The sequence below is a fragment of the Amblyomma mixtum genome, chromosome 1, assembly GCF_055824585.1.
Source record: "Amblyomma mixtum isolate Tamu chromosome 1, ASM5582458v1, whole genome shotgun sequence".
NCBI lineage: Eukaryota > Metazoa > Arthropoda > Arachnida > Ixodida > Ixodidae > Amblyomma > Amblyomma mixtum.
In genome coordinates this window covers 280,048,739-280,063,793 of record NC_143012.1, presented here as the reverse complement: position 1 = coordinate 280,063,793, position 15,055 = coordinate 280,048,739, and the positions used below count along the sequence as shown (strand labels likewise).

Here is a 15,055-nt window from a genome sequence, read left to right as displayed (position 1 = left end):
GCAGCGCCGATAACCGGGCGTCCTTATCTCTTCGCCGCCGCAAACGCGCTGATGCGGTCAGTGGCTACGGTAAGCAGGAAGGTCCCGCGCGGACAGATAGCGCCTCCTTACCACATCACACCGACGCGTATTTCATCTACGGATATCCTACATGCGGGTGTTCCACTGATGATCGCTATCATCATCATCATCATCACCCGGATAGAGGCGCTATGCTGCTCTCCAAATATTCCTGTCTCGTGCCAGCCTCGGTCGTCTATACTTGTATAGCAAAATTTCATAATCACCTGCTGCGTTTGTGGTCCCTTGGAATCCAAGGAAATCCATTTGAAGATAAGTTTGCAAGCAGTAACTGCATAGCGTTAAGATCAGTGGGCCGGCTTTCAATTGGCATCGATAACGAGGCGCCGCCAGGTAACGATCAGTAAGGTGTACAGTCTTTGTCAAAAGTAACCAGGATCCATGGTTTGCTTCTCATTCGTATAACAGAGCCCTCAGGGCTTCCCTAAAGATCAAAAAGTTTTTTTGAAGGTGAGAACTTCTTACCTTACAGAGATTTAGAGCTTGAGGGCTGGCATAAAAACTTTAATATACAACTAAGAAGAAAAACGTGCAGCCTGGTTACTTTTGACAAAGACTGTACGTATACACTGCATTCGCCACTGCACGTTTCAAGATAGAAAGCGGTCGATATAATGCTGTACCTTTACCAACGGCCGAATTCAGGACGCAACCTGAACGGATAACCTAATGCTCTCAGGTGGCAACTGTGTTATTTTCGCCAAGAGCAAAGCAGCAAAACTTTGGTGGTCAAAAAATTAGATTATAAATGAATGACGGGCAGCGGCGCCACTCTTGCAATCCCGAATTATAGGTTCCTTTTATGACGTATAAATGCGCTGCCGGCCACGACATGGCCGAGGCTGCTGTTCTGTCGGCTTCGCTTGGGCTTTCTCTAGAGCGCCACAGCAACAGGGCGAAGGAGCGAGGTGTTACCACTTCATGATCAGGAAGAAGAAACCTTTATCGCGGGATTACTTAATGGTTGCCGCAATGTCATGTCTGATGTTCTGCCTCTCAAATTTGACAGGCAGTCAGAAGTACTGCGACTCCTACTCTGGCGCCTGTGATTATTCGCCGAGGGCGATAAAGGATAATACATCGCTAAAATGGCTCAACTCAGCCTCATTGCGCAGAAAAATCAATAGGGGCAGTGGAATTTGTGATTTCATCTGCGATTTCTATAGCTTCTGAAAGCTAATCCATGCTTTAGGTCGTTTAACTCCACACTATGTGCCCTTCGCCGAGATCTGTTCACGCACCTGTCCAGAGTGCCGCGTTCAGCGGTTCGCATTTCACCGAGTACAGCCGTCGCAAGTGGGAGCGAAGTAGACACCGACGCCGCCGAGAAAACAAAGGTTCGGCTCTGCTCTCCGCGTTGCTCAATAACCGCGCGGAGCGACGAAGCCGAGCAGAGGAGGACACACTGCAGTACGTGAGAATGTCTCCTGATGCGGGCAGTTCCCGCAGGCCATTCGCTGAGGCTACCAGGAAGCTGAGGATCGGCTGTGTTTTTGAAATGGGACGGCTGTGCGGAGCATTCATTATTTTCCGATAAAGATTGCTCATCCGTTTCCGCGGGGCCGAGGTACAGCAGTGTATACCCAGCAACTGTACACAGACGCAGACGACGGCGTGGGCTCAACATCACCGCGAACAGCGGTCATCGCTCAGCCTGGTTGGGACTGTTGAGTTTGAAGCGATGCGGTGTGCGGCGCAGGCTCGGAGAGATAGCAAACGACACTCGCTCTGCTTTCAAGGATGTCATCTTTCAGGCCCGTCGTCCATTGTTGCCGTTGCGTTCGTCTACTGTAATGATGAGTGCGCTCTTCACATGTACGTATACTCAATTCGGTGTTGTGTATAGGAATCGGGAGGATTCAGATAAACAGCGATCCCTGTCTTCTCCGTTGTGAAACCGGAAGCGGAGACCAGAGATAGCGCTACGCGTTAAAAGGGACAGACTGCGTGCAGAGGTGCATTTAATTAAAAGGCTGACCGGTATGTGTATCTCCCAAGATCGTTCCGATTGATTTCTTTGAAATTAATTTTTCCTCCCTCCCATTACAAGTTATCGGCTCCAACGTGTATCTCCAGGCCTGCGAATTCATTTTTGCTTCCCTGGGGTGACACCAAAATTGGTTGACTGGCTCATAGGTACGATAGTTATCGCGCTTCTGCTAATGATATGATCGGTATCTTTCCCACAGTGGCGCCGCCTATCTCAGTAGCACCAGCTATTTAAAAAAAAACGCAGCAGAAGAGGAAAATTTCTCTCTCCTTCGCTTTTGTGTTCCTTCTTTTTATGTAAGCAAATTTCGGTGCTGCTAGTGGAAGAAAATCCGCCGCTTCCTTGATGGCGTGGCAAGTGTTTGTCGGTTCCCCGCGGCGAGCTGTTGCTTCCCTGCGCGCACACGCACACGACATGGGGGGGGAGCGCGCTCTCGGTGACCGCGGGAAGAGAGCGCCTGCGCATAATTAACGAGGGGCCCAGTCGGGGAGGCGCGCCCTCGTTTCATCGCGTGTCGCGGCGGAGTCTGGCCAACGATGAGTAATCGTGCCACGCTCAGCACTCACGCTCTTCTGCCTGTATGTGTGGTACAACCTAGTACAACCGAACGCGCTTCGGCGAAGGAAAAAGAAACGAAGAACGGCATCTCCTGCTTTCGTGGATTATGCACGAGTCACAGACGCATGCACAAACTCGCATTGATCGCTTCGGCGGTATCCACGCGATCGCTGCCTGCGGGCGCCGCCGGTCGACCGATGTTGCACAGGATGGGATTGTGGTCTTGGTGTGTGTGTGTGTGTGTGTGTGTGTGTGTGTGTGTGTGTGTGTGTGTGTGTGTGTGTGTGTGTGTGTGTGTGTGTGTGTGTGTGTGTGTGTGTGTGTGTGAGAGAGAGAGAGAGAGAGAGAGAGAGAGAGAGAGAGAGAGAGGGGGGGGATGCCTTAAAGGTAACACTCTGGCAGAGTGAATATACAGAAATTCTCTGAACTTCCAGTCGGCTAATTTTTTTCACGCGAGAAGTCCAAATTTGCAGTTCTCGCCACGGCAGTCTACCGAGTGCGCTCCCAACTCGTCCAAATCATTCGAGCCGGCCCGACCGTACCGCACTGCAACAATCCATCAGCTCTGACAGCATAAAGAAGTTTGATTTCGGCTTTTCGCGAACAGAGATGTTACAACGCGCACTGCACAAAAGACAGATGAAATCCGTCTGTCTCATTTGTGTGCTTCACTTGTGGTCGTCTTTTGGGCCGCTCTACGAGTACATCTCTGCTGGTTGTATATTGAAGGACCCTTATTAGCAGTCTGTACGGCCTTTGCCAGTAGGGTGGTTTCGTGTGCAAATCCTATAACGTTGACATATTCGCCTCACCGGCGGCTGGTCGCAGGTGGCTTTCTCGCCACGTGCTAACCTTCACGAGGTACAGGTTTCGTAACTGTATACCGAGATAGAACGGATCTGGCGAACGTTACGACAACAGTTAGGAAAGCTCTCGGCTTCCCGGACACGCGGGCGCGGTTTGTGCCCCTGCTTAGGCCGATTCACACGGCGGACCGTTCGCCCGCGGCCCGCGCACTACGTATTCATGCGTCAGCACATTGAGAGGCGCGCTGCCGGCCGCGGCCTATCACGGCCGGCAGCGCGCCTCTCAAAGTGCTGACGCATGAATACGTAGTGCGCGGGCCGCGGGCAAACGGTCCGTCGTGTGAATAGGCCTAACCGTCTCGACAGTTCGCGATTTCGCTCCGGAGCGTGTTTGTGAAAAGCAAGTACCTGGCGTCGAACTTTCGCGACGCTATAAGGAACGGAAGGGTAGAGCGTTTTGTTGTCTGGCGCGCTGGCTGTGCATAAATTCCTCTCGGGAGGCTATCCAAATTTCTGGCTGCGGTAGCGGCTTGGGCTTGTGAAACGGAGTATAAATAATAAGGGATACATGGCCCTGGGTGCCGATTGCCATTTTCTCGCCATTTGAAGAGGCCTCGCGATAATTCCCGCGTTCCTTCGCATGACCACTCGTTTCTGAGGAGTGCCTAACCAACATGAATGGGTAAAAGGGTGCAGTCAGCGGTTACTTCCGAAGTATATGTGGGAAGCATACATTTTGTTTTATGTTTCCAAGTGGTTTCCCTGACACGGTCCCTTTAATGCATTTTCAGGTTCGACGAAACTATTGTAAAGTTAAATTTATGTCCTGAGTGGGAACTGTGTTCTCGCCTGTGCATGTGCCTCCGTTGTCAGCATCTGGAATGCTCGTAAAGCAAAGTGGGGACACAACATAAAGCATTAAAGAGATATCTTAGATTGAGGACAGCGTGGAGTGCAGTGTCTTGGAAGAAAAATGGAAGGCAGTGTGGAGTGGAGAACAAACGAACGGAAACCCAGAGGAGGAAATGAATACGTGATGTCGGTGATGATGATGGCGTACACACATGTAAAAGCCTGCTGTATATGGAAACTGAACTTTCGGGACTCTGGTTGTATTTTTCCTGCCGTGCCTTTGGTTGATAGCGGATGTAACCCAACTCATGCGATCACCCTCGCTCTTCTGAGCGGTCTAGACGTCTGTGCATACCATACTTATGTGGTGCCTGTTGTTGTTCTGTTGCCTGACCGTATGTTTCTATCCTCCTCTTGTACGCAGCGGTCGCAAGCGGCGTCCCAGCGCCAGCGAGGACGCGGACACCATGGACGACTGCATGGCCGCCATGGTGCTCATGCGCCTCTCGTGCAGCCCAAAGTCGCCCAGGGTGCCCTCGGACGCACCCGGTGAGTACCGTCTCTTCTCTCTCATTGCCCCGCGTCGCAGCGAAGAAGCGCTCTTCCCCCCTGCACGCAGCTACATGACCCGAAGACGGTCACCACCTTGGACAAGCAGTGAGGAGAGAGATTGAGAGAGGTATAGCGTCCGCAGAAAAGTTTGAATCGGGACGCCTTGACCTTACTTTTTCACGGGATGTCAAACTTAGCGGAGGTGCCGTCTGCCACTCGTCTGCTACAGACTTTGCCGCTCAGTGGTTGTATCGCGCAACCCTTTCTGCCGTCCTTTTCGTCATCTCCTTTATTTCTTTCTTTTTTTTTTTTCAGCCGTTATTTTTCGTCTGCTTCCAACCTCGCGTGCGCGACCCGTCCCTTGTGCTGCACAAGCTCTTGTTCGTTCGTTCGCCTGTGAGGCGCAGCAGCAAGTTTATCTGCTGGGGTGAGGGGGAGAGAAGGGTGGTGGGGACATGGTGAACGGGGCCTTAAAGGCCACGCGGTGTGCGCGATTAGCATGCGCGGCGCGTTCACGGACGGAGATTGGCGCAAACAAGCTCGCGGGACTGAACGCTTTGCGCGAATGAAACATAAGCACCAGAGAGAGAGAGAGAATACGTTGCCAGAAGAAAACCAGGCCTTTTTATTTTATTTTTTTTTGCCAGCGCGCAGGCAGTGCAGACTTGGACGAGAACGGGACGAAGGAGCACGCGCAGTGTCAAGCGCTTTAACGGCACAGCGGGTCGTGCAACGATCTGTGCACCGATCACTCGCGTGTGCGGAACGCGCATCGACAGTCGCGACCCCGTACCACTACACGCCGTCTCAGCACGTGGTATAAACAGTTTTCTGCAGGCCTCTAAGGCTCTGAAACGGGCACACTTCGTCTTTGCATCAGCAGCGACGATGCGCACCGAAGATGAACTTTCTCGTTATAAGCGGGTTCGCTGCATTTATTGCTTTGCTCTCTAGCGGTGTAATAATTGAGGCACGCTGTTAACCCCTTGCACGAACTGAAGCTCATTAGTCGTCTCCATCGGAAGCCGCGAGCCGACGTCAAGAAGACCGAATGAACGAGGTGTAGTGATGAACGCATTTTCAGCACCTGCCCAACAGCGCTGCATGCAACTGTCAGTGCGGAGTGGGAGATGTGTGCAGCCGTGATTCAGTGCGTGCGTCTTAGACGCGCGTACATGTATAGGCGTGGGTCCTTGCCGCGACCTGTACTCGCAAGTTTTTCGGACGTCGGCCCCTCTATCTGTAGCTTCGGGGAGGAGCGCATAGATAAGCGGATTACACGGTGGGCTGCGATCGGGGTTGTGCAGAGACAAATGGAGTGCGCCAGGCTCTCCGAACGACATACACATTTATACGCACTTCTTGCTCTTGGAGCCGGCTCGCCAGCGAGTCCTTAATTATGCACTGGCAGGGAAAGAAGGAAGTGCTTCCAACGCGGTTGTCTCTCTGTACCGTATTTACTCGCGTAACATTCGCGTTATGCACGTGCCCTCGGCCAATATGAGAAAAGTTTACTGGCAGTGTAAATTTTACACATGTAATAACAGCATTTCTTAAATTATAGTACCAGCTTATCATTTTTCTTTTTTACAAGGAGAGAGTTTGTGATATGTCAGTAAATATGGTATCTATTGGCAGCCCAGATAACCGCCCGCCTCTCAGTGGCTGGAATAGCGGCAACGTGCGTTTTATCATCTCGCCTTTTTTTTTTTTTCCTGCGCGATTTGTATGAACTAAAAGAAATTCATGAGATTCACTTCACTCTCTCGGGATCGCAGGTATATTAGCGCCGGCCCGGACGGGATTCCTGTGCATCGCGAACTCCCCCCCGGATTCGAAAGTCAACACGGAAAGGTAGACAAAAGTAAGAACACCGAAAAAGATAGTTAGAAAGCAATGAGCGCCAGCGCGATCCTGCGAGTGCCGAAGGCGCTGTTTAAATTAGGGCCTCTGGGAGCAATCATTCAACGCGGTTGTTCCGCTTCATTTTTTTTTTTTACTTATTCCGCTCTCTCTGCTTCAGTCCTCGCCTTTGCCGTGAGGAATAACAAAAAAAAAAAGGGCGACTTGGAGATGCAGAGAGCACCATCAGATCTTTGAATGCGTACCTGACGGCGACTATGCACAGCTGCTGCATTGAAGCGGCGCGCGCACGCGCGTAAGGAAGAAGGGAAATCAAACGAAAACGAATCACTCGCGTCGGCAGTAATCGTCTCGGTATCTGGCTATCTGACGTGACCCCGATAGCTTGACTCGTTTCGACGACGACGTCGCGTTGTGCCTTCTCCTTTCGCGTCGCGGACGAGACACAACTGTCGACCTCTCCGCTGAGGCGGCCTCGGGCGCACACGCGCGCTTTGCTATCACCCTGGCCGCAGATATACGCCGATCCTCCGTTGCGAGCGTGCAGTGGATTTATTGTACGCTCTGTATATACTCGAAAGTGCCACCTTGTAATATATAATACAGCCTGTTCGCGCGTCCTTACTTACGGCTTGGCACATTTGCACGCTTCTGTGCTCAGCCACCGCGCGCAGTACGTGATACGCACCGCGGAGTGCCCCGCCTTGTTTCTCCATCCCCACTATATTTTTTTCTTTCTCCAAGCAGTCGCGAGGGTCTTTTGGCGACGAGCCACCGTTTCCGACCCTCTTAAAGATTGAAGGAGTCTGTTTGTCTTTTGCCGGGTCGTTATTATGTGATTCGAGACGGAAAGCAAGCAACGCGACGCGCACGGAATGCGATGTTTGAGATGTAATGCGAGCAAGGCAATCCTCATAGCTGCGCGGTGTTGCAAGGACGAGGGTTAGCTTTGACTGTTTATCGCGGCTGCGTTTTTTTTTTTTCGCACATAATCGGCATTGTGCATCGATTTGCTAGCATAACATGGCAGAGTGGGCGAGAATTGACACTGCATCTTGAAAAAAGAGAGGGGGAGATAGGTCGGGAAAAGCCAGGTTTCAACTGTCAGGGAAACGATAAGAAAACTGCTCGAATATCTGCGGAGCAAGATCAGGGCACAATGCTTTTCCACTCCTGCGGCGACTGCGCCGCCAAACTAGATTTGTTGCGCCATCCTGACAGCAATGATTAAATTGCGCCAAAGTTTGCCGAAATGAATGTTTTGGGCAATGGTAATGCCAGGCATTGAAGAGGGGCCTGAGAGGGAATTCGCCTGGCGCGGCTTTTCGCATTCGTGAAGTCTAACGGACCGCTAAATATTCACATTTAAACGGCCCGTTGGTTCCTGCGAAAAGAAAGTAAAACGGCAAAAGCAAGTGGGAAACTTTCTCACAACCGTTCGCCCAAATTTCTGTTAGACATGTATTGTATACTGCGGCCCTACCCCTAGCCTTCCTTATACTATCGCTCCCCCTATTCTTTCCTTCTCCCTGTCCTCTCATATATCCGCTAGCCGCAGCTCAGGTTTTGATGGCAGATGCCGCGACTAGCAACATCTTTTCATTCCATTGTTATTTATTTTATAAATAAATGAATAGCCACTAACAACTACAAGTTAACGTGACACGTCCGTGCTTGTCCTTTGATGTACCGTCTTTGTCAAAACTAACCAGGCTGCATGGTTTGCTTCTAGCTTGTATGTGGAGCCCTTATGGCTTTCCTAAAGATCAAAAGGTGTTAGAAGCTGAGAAGACCCCTAGTCCTTACCTTTAACTACCATTTCAGCTTCAGGGAAGCTGTAAGGGCTCCACTGTGCGAGCTAGATGCAAATCATGCAGCCTGGTTACTTTTGACAAAGACTGTATGTATTACGCAGTGAAGGTAACCATCGTCGAAGCAAGCAGGTAACGATCACCCTTAATTTAGCTCGCCGCCGTCCGCGTAACGCCTCGTGGAACATCGAATTGTTCAATGAAGAATGTGCTAGCAGAAGCAGTGTGCTTGGTTTTAGCTCTGGATTAAGTCAAATTTGTGTGCTTTGCCGTTTTGTGCACATTTTCGGGCCTCGGCACGAATGATCCGGCAACTCTTGCAGAGTAAATTTTGGGACCGCCGAAAGTATATACGAGTTGCTTTGCAATGAGCAGCGGCGCTGATCTTCGCAGTGTTCACCGGTAGATTTGGAGGCATCGCGTCCTTAGAGACCACAACCAAAGTCGGCGAATTATCTGGTCAGCAACGCACTAGCCGCGTGAATTATCCGGTAGCACTGCAAATTTTAGTTTATGGTTTATGGGGATTTAACGTCCTAAAAGGACTTAGGCTATGAGGGATGCCGCCGTGTAGGGCTCCGGAAATTTTTGGATGTCAAAAATGTTCGAATGAAATGGGATTTTCTATAGACTGGGATTCCGATTTTGAAATTTTGAGGTTTTTTTATTGTATGTGGGGCCATCTGTAAACGGGGAACGTAGTAGCCGAAGGCATTAAAAGCGAAGCGGCAGGCGGGGAGTGGAATCGCAGTGCATTAGAAAGTCGTGCGCCGTTGTCTGCCGCTTCCTTTTTTCTTCATCGCCTGCAAACAGAACGCACTTCTGTACAATTTTCAAGTCCTTGTGGCCCTCTTGATCTGCGTGCTCAAGCTCACGCAATGTCTCTTTTTTCCGCCGGAACAGCTGCCGACAGAAAGGAGCGAAGCGCGTGCGCTCTTACAGGGGACTATAAAGCGGACGACAAGAACAATAGTCCTGGAGACAGCCCGCACAACAGCATCTCGTACAGAGCCGCTACGGTGCCTCATTGGTTGTGGTGCTCAGCTGCCGACATGGGTTCGATCCCGACCGCGGCGGTTGCTTTTCAGTGGAGGCGAATACTAAAGGCCTGTGTACTCGAAATTATTTGGAGCCCTCCACTACGGCGTCCCTCATAGCCTGAGTCGGTTTGGCACGTTGAACCCCACAAACCAAACCTCGTTTCGGGATTTCTCTCTCTCATATTGTGAACTGCAAATTGGGTGACCCTCAACATCGTGCCCCGGCCGTGACAAGGAATAGGGCTGATTGTTTTGCGCAAGGCGTGAACGAAAGCTTGCTGGTGTTAAAGGATGTCATCAAAGCACCTCGCCTTTTCTTCCCACAGCAAATCAGGGAATCGAACCCCGCTCTACGCGACGCTCCCGGTGCAACAGTTCGGCCACTGCCCCACAGCGAGTCGTCGTCCCACTGCCACGGGGGCGCATTGCGAGGCGCTCACCGTGGTGTCAGTCTGGGCGTGTGCGCAGCTACACAATGCATCCGACCGCTGCGGCGTCGATGGCCGTCCGGCCACCCCGTGATTTTATTTAAATTCCGTTTCCCCTCGCTGTTCGCGCCGGCGGCGGTCGACGCTGCTGCCGCGCTCGACCCCCCCCCCCCCCCCCTTTCCCCTTGCGCTTCTCCGACCGGCGGGCAGGCCTGGACGTGATGCCGCCGGTTGCTGCCCGGGCGGGAGGCACCGCGACGGGGACTGCTGACTGACGGCGTAAAACCGTTTCGGGGGACGCGCGGGCAGAGAGAAGGCACCACGCCAGCAACCGAGCTATATTCCTTCCTTGAGCCTCGTACGTGCAGCTGCGATCGGAACTGCACACAAGTACTCACACATAATCAAGCAGAAAAAAGTAGATGACTAAAAGAGGGAAGACGTTGAGAGGGGACAGCGAACGGTCCGGACCGCGAGCTGGCTGGCAGAGAGGGGCCTCTTGTTTATGGCCCGCGCTGGAAAAGACCCGGCGCCCGTGACCCCTGGCGGCGAGGAGTGCTCCCCCTCCGGGATCTTGTTATTACTGCGTCCTTCTCTCTCCTTCGGCTTTCGTTGCGTGGAAAAGGAAGACCGGAGCCCCGCAACAGAGTCTCCTGGTGGGGATCGCAGCCTCCAGCGCGTTGTGTGCGCGTGCTACAGCAGCCCCACCTACCTCCGCGGCTTTTCTCTCCTCCCTCCCTCCTCGGGGTCAAAGGCACCACCGAGCGCGTGTTACGTTCGCGGCTGCGACTAATGGCGACAAGCTGCGCCGTGCACTCCTGCCTGACGTGTATAATGCAATACATATCCGCAGCCGCGAAGCTCTCCGGTTGAAACTGCCTCTTCACGTGCCCACACGCCGATTGTGGAGCAGCCGCGGCGGCTGGATAAAGGGCCGTTTCTCGGAAAAGAGACGAGGAGGGTCTGTAGTCGCCCGAGAGGGCTGCGCGGATTGGTGGAAGTGCGGGGGAGTGCTCGTTTTTCCGAGAAATCCGCGCTTCCGCTTCGGATAGCGCCGATAGCGGCCAGGAAAGGGCGCGCGGTCTTGGTGGGAAGTTATATTCTTGCTTTCGAATACATCATCACTCCAGTAGCGGCCGTCACACTTACTGCAGTGTGACGTCGGTAAACGTTGGGAGAATTTAAGCGGTGATTCTTAGCTGACTCGCGTGCAGCGTGTATATGTACTTGATATCTGTGATCATAACAGAGTGTGTTTATCCCAGTGCAGGACCGTTAGAACGAAACCAAATTTAGCGAAAAAACAAAACAAAACACGAACAATGATGCAATGAGTACATGTAATTGCTCGGTGCGCGAGGAAGCTTAATGGGACATATATTCAGTGAAGTACAGTCGGGGTCAAAAGTCTCTAACCCCCCCCCCCCCTCTCGTTTAGCGCTCGCATGCAGCGGCGCACGGTTCCAAACTTGGAGGGGGAGGTCAGAAACTTCTGACCCCGACTGTACCTTACGCACAAACGCACTATGTCAAAGGACGGTTACAATTCATCGCTTGGGTTGGCTACTTTTCTCTTTTCCCGATGGGGAACTTGTCTTGCTCTTGTTATTGGTAATAAATCTCAAAGTAAACAGCTTTTTTTGTCTTCAAAGTACTTATTGTTGCTAGCTGCGAGGCTAAATCGTCGTAACCACTACCGCAATAACCTTTAAGTGTGTGAGTTTTCCACCTGCTTCGTTGAATGAACCTCAACTGGTCCCAGCCTGCTCAGAGTCCACCCGTTGAGTCCGTGTTCATACCGACGTCCTCCGCCCGCCGTCGTGTTTATTTGGGGACGTTGTAGTGCGAGCATACACACACACGCAGCGCAGAAGGGGACACGCCACACGCTGTAATCGCAGAGAGTAAGTCGGAAGCCGTCGTCGCCCTGAAGTTCAGGCAAACAGCGCTGACGCGACGCTCGAGGACACCTGACGTCGCGCCCTGCGGACCCGATAAGCGGCCGCCCTTGCCCAGGGCAGTGCTCGGCCGTCCTATCGCCCTTAATCTCGCCGGGGTATCGCCGGCCTGCTCGGACTTGCTCTGGCCGCGGGGATTGTTTACTCACTCTCGGCGCGCAGTGCGGAGACCAAAAAAAGCAGCGTCGTTGCTCGGGGCTGCGCGATGAAGAAAAAGAAAAGGGGGGGGGGGGGGGGGGGGGGGGGGAGAGAGACTGACCCTGGAGACTGTACAAAAAAGCCTCAGGCACCATACACGGCAAAGAAAAAGGGAAACTCTGAATAGAGAGGGTGTTCATTAGGAGCACATTCCGGCGCTTATTGGCTTTTCGTTTTCCTTTTATTACTTTCTTTTTCCATAAGGCGCACCCAGTTATAACCTCCAGCCATATCAATTTATGTACAGGAAAAGCTCGGAATCGCAGAGCTGAACTCGATGTGGGTAGGTCCGGGTAAAAAAGTGATCGCAGATCACTTGACGGACCCCCGACCCCCCTTTGCATGACATGCAGCAGCAAACATCGGAAGATCGGTCCAACGCTATAGACAAAACTTTTTACACAGACACAGTTATACATACAAATTATTTTATACATCATAAAGAAAATACACTTAACGTTCGCGCAAGCTGCTTTTCAAAATATCGACATTCATGGACTGTACTTGGTTTAATAAGTGTGGCATATTGAAACTTAACATCTAATTCCCGTAGTTGGTGCGGCAAAAAGGAATAAACCATTTGTCTATATTGCGCAGGGTATAAGCCGGTACAGCCGGTAACTCAGAACGCCGCGCAAAGTGCGTGCCTGAGGAATTCCTTTGGGAATTCCTATCGAGATAGGCAGCAGCTGAAGTGGCAATAGCTAAAGCGCCGCTCTGTGGCCGGACACCGAGAGCACACCTCGGAAACTGAGCCGTCCACTGCGGAGTATCTGTCTTTATAACTTCCTCTCCTCCCACACGGCGCGGTTGAGGTTCCCACAAAGAGTGGTACAGTTACTGCGCCTTTTCTTTCCTAAAACTCAGAACGATTTATTTAATCATGAGAAACGACGCAGAAAGCGGCCCATTACATGATATGAAACTGACATGCGGCACGGAGTCCCCGTGGACGTTTCCTTTCTTCTTGAAATGGAGGTCTCCTTGGTTTCTGCGAACCGGAGCTTACCCGGGTTACTCCAAGGCTTCATACAAGATGGTTGGGACCGTGTTAAGTAGTGCTGCGAACACTAAAATCGACAGAACTGTAATGCGAGACACAGCGACAGCTGTTAAAGTATTCATATTTTACGATACGCTGAGACAGAATGTGAGAGCGACTCCATATCCGCATAGTTCTAGAGTGCAGTTCTTAGTTTTGCACACATGCTGGTCTTTCGACTAAATCTCCTCTCCTGTCTCCGTGATTCTGGCGCACGGCCCGTTTTGCAGCAGCTCCCACAGATGGACCGTTCTACATTCCTGCGCTCTCGCCATATATCCTCTTTACTCTTTCCACGGCAACCACACACACACTCCTTCCACGGTAACCCCCCCCCCCCCCCCCCCCCCCCCCCCCCCCCCCCCCCCCCCCACACACACACACACACAAAGAGAGAGAGGAGAGGACGAATATGTGTACGGAACGGAAGATGTACCGTGTTCCCAGTGGGGAAAATCTGAGCAGCGGCAATACAAGGACGACGAACGAGGCAGCAAATGGAAACAAGCGCAGAATTAAAAAGAAAAGTGCGGTATGCTCTGTGAGCGCGTGCAAACGTAATCTCCGGCCGTTGTTGGGCTTGTAGAACAAAACTTGGCGCGTTTCCGCGATGAGTTCACGCATTGGCCTTCGCAGAGCGGCGCGCTTATGACACATATGCTTCCTGACGCATTTGAGCGCTTGGAGCACACAATAGCAAAAAAATAGATGAATAGATGTGCAGTTAGTTATATATAGTGCTAGCGAGGGCCTGTTGTTGGGTGAGCGCCACGTTCGAGCTGAAACAGATGGGAAAAAAGCCGAAGGTACTTGGTGGCGTACCGACTCGAATGCACGCCACGGATCATTTTACACTGCAGGTGACATAGAGTCGGGACTTACGATTGTGCGCGTGCTGTCTTGGTCAGGAAAGCCTCACTCTCACTCGTCCAAGTAGTGGTGGTGGTGAAAACGTTTATTGCAATGATGTGAATGGGGGGGGGGGGGGGGGGGGGGGCGAAGCCCCTTACATGGCACTAGGATGCCCCCTCAGTGTGAGGAGGCACCCTTACAATGCGAAGGATAGCCCCTGGAGCGCAATCCTTCTGCGAGCGCTGGAGATGATCCTGCGCTGGTCTTGAGACAGGTGGTGGTGGTGAAAACGTTTATTGCTGTTGGAGTTGAGGGTTCAGGACAGGAGTGCCGCTGAGCGAAGAGGTTCGTAGATGGCGAAAGGAGAATAGGTTTATTTACATTTTTACATTGGTGGTTAGAAGTGAGACTGAAGTGAAGTTGAAGTGAGGCTCCTCTGCCGCAATCGTTGTCGACTTTTTTATACGGTTCTCGTTCCCTAAATTCCCTAGGTTGAGGACGCCCACGCCGGGGTGGGAGGGGCCTAGAGCACGAACTTGTGCGCACAAACACACCACTGCACTCATGGTCACGCCCCCTTCACATGTGGAGTCTGAGGGAAAGAAGGTTGTCATCGAGGTAGCGTCGACTGCGGTAGGTGATGGCCTCTGGCCAGCCGAAGGTTTCTGCGGGTCACCGACATCTGTTGATCATCAAATGACACCCGCCGCTCGAGGCCGGAACGCGAGGTCACGAAAAGGCCGAAAGTGGTTCCCCGTGCTTGGAGATGTTCGCGAGGGTCGGAGATGATGGCCGCCAGCTTGTCGCCGTGCTTGACACGCCAAAGAGCTACAGGAAACAAGGCCCTTTGTTCCCTGGCACGGTCACGGCAAATGGGGAAGATTACGTTCGTCTCCCCGAGGCGACGGCGTTCTACACGTGCAGACCTTTCGGAAAGGGGGTCCGTTTTGGTCCTGCACTCCAACCGGGCAAACTCCGTAATTGAAGTCAGCTGGCACCTGGGTCCTCTCCGTGCGTGCGGTCC

General features: G+C 52.2%; 2 protein-coding genes across 2 annotated transcripts in view; one reads left to right on the top strand and one right to left on the bottom strand.

Annotated features, from left to right (window-relative positions):
- Glut4EF (Glucose transporter 4 enhancer factor) overlaps positions 1-15,055 on the top strand; it is a 133,716-nt gene that overhangs the window by 22,843 nt on the left and 95,818 nt on the right. The window contains exon 2 of the mRNA XM_089566202.1: positions 4,712-4,836. Within this exon, the coding sequence (XP_089422328.1) occupies positions 4,712-4,836 (125 nt within the window). The remainder of the gene's footprint in view (positions 1-4,711; positions 4,837-15,055) is intronic.
- The window catches only part of LOC149371885 (uncharacterized), a 64,568-nt gene that overhangs the window by 535 nt on the left and 48,978 nt on the right, over positions 1-15,055 (bottom strand). The gene's annotated exons all lie outside the window — the stretch shown is intronic.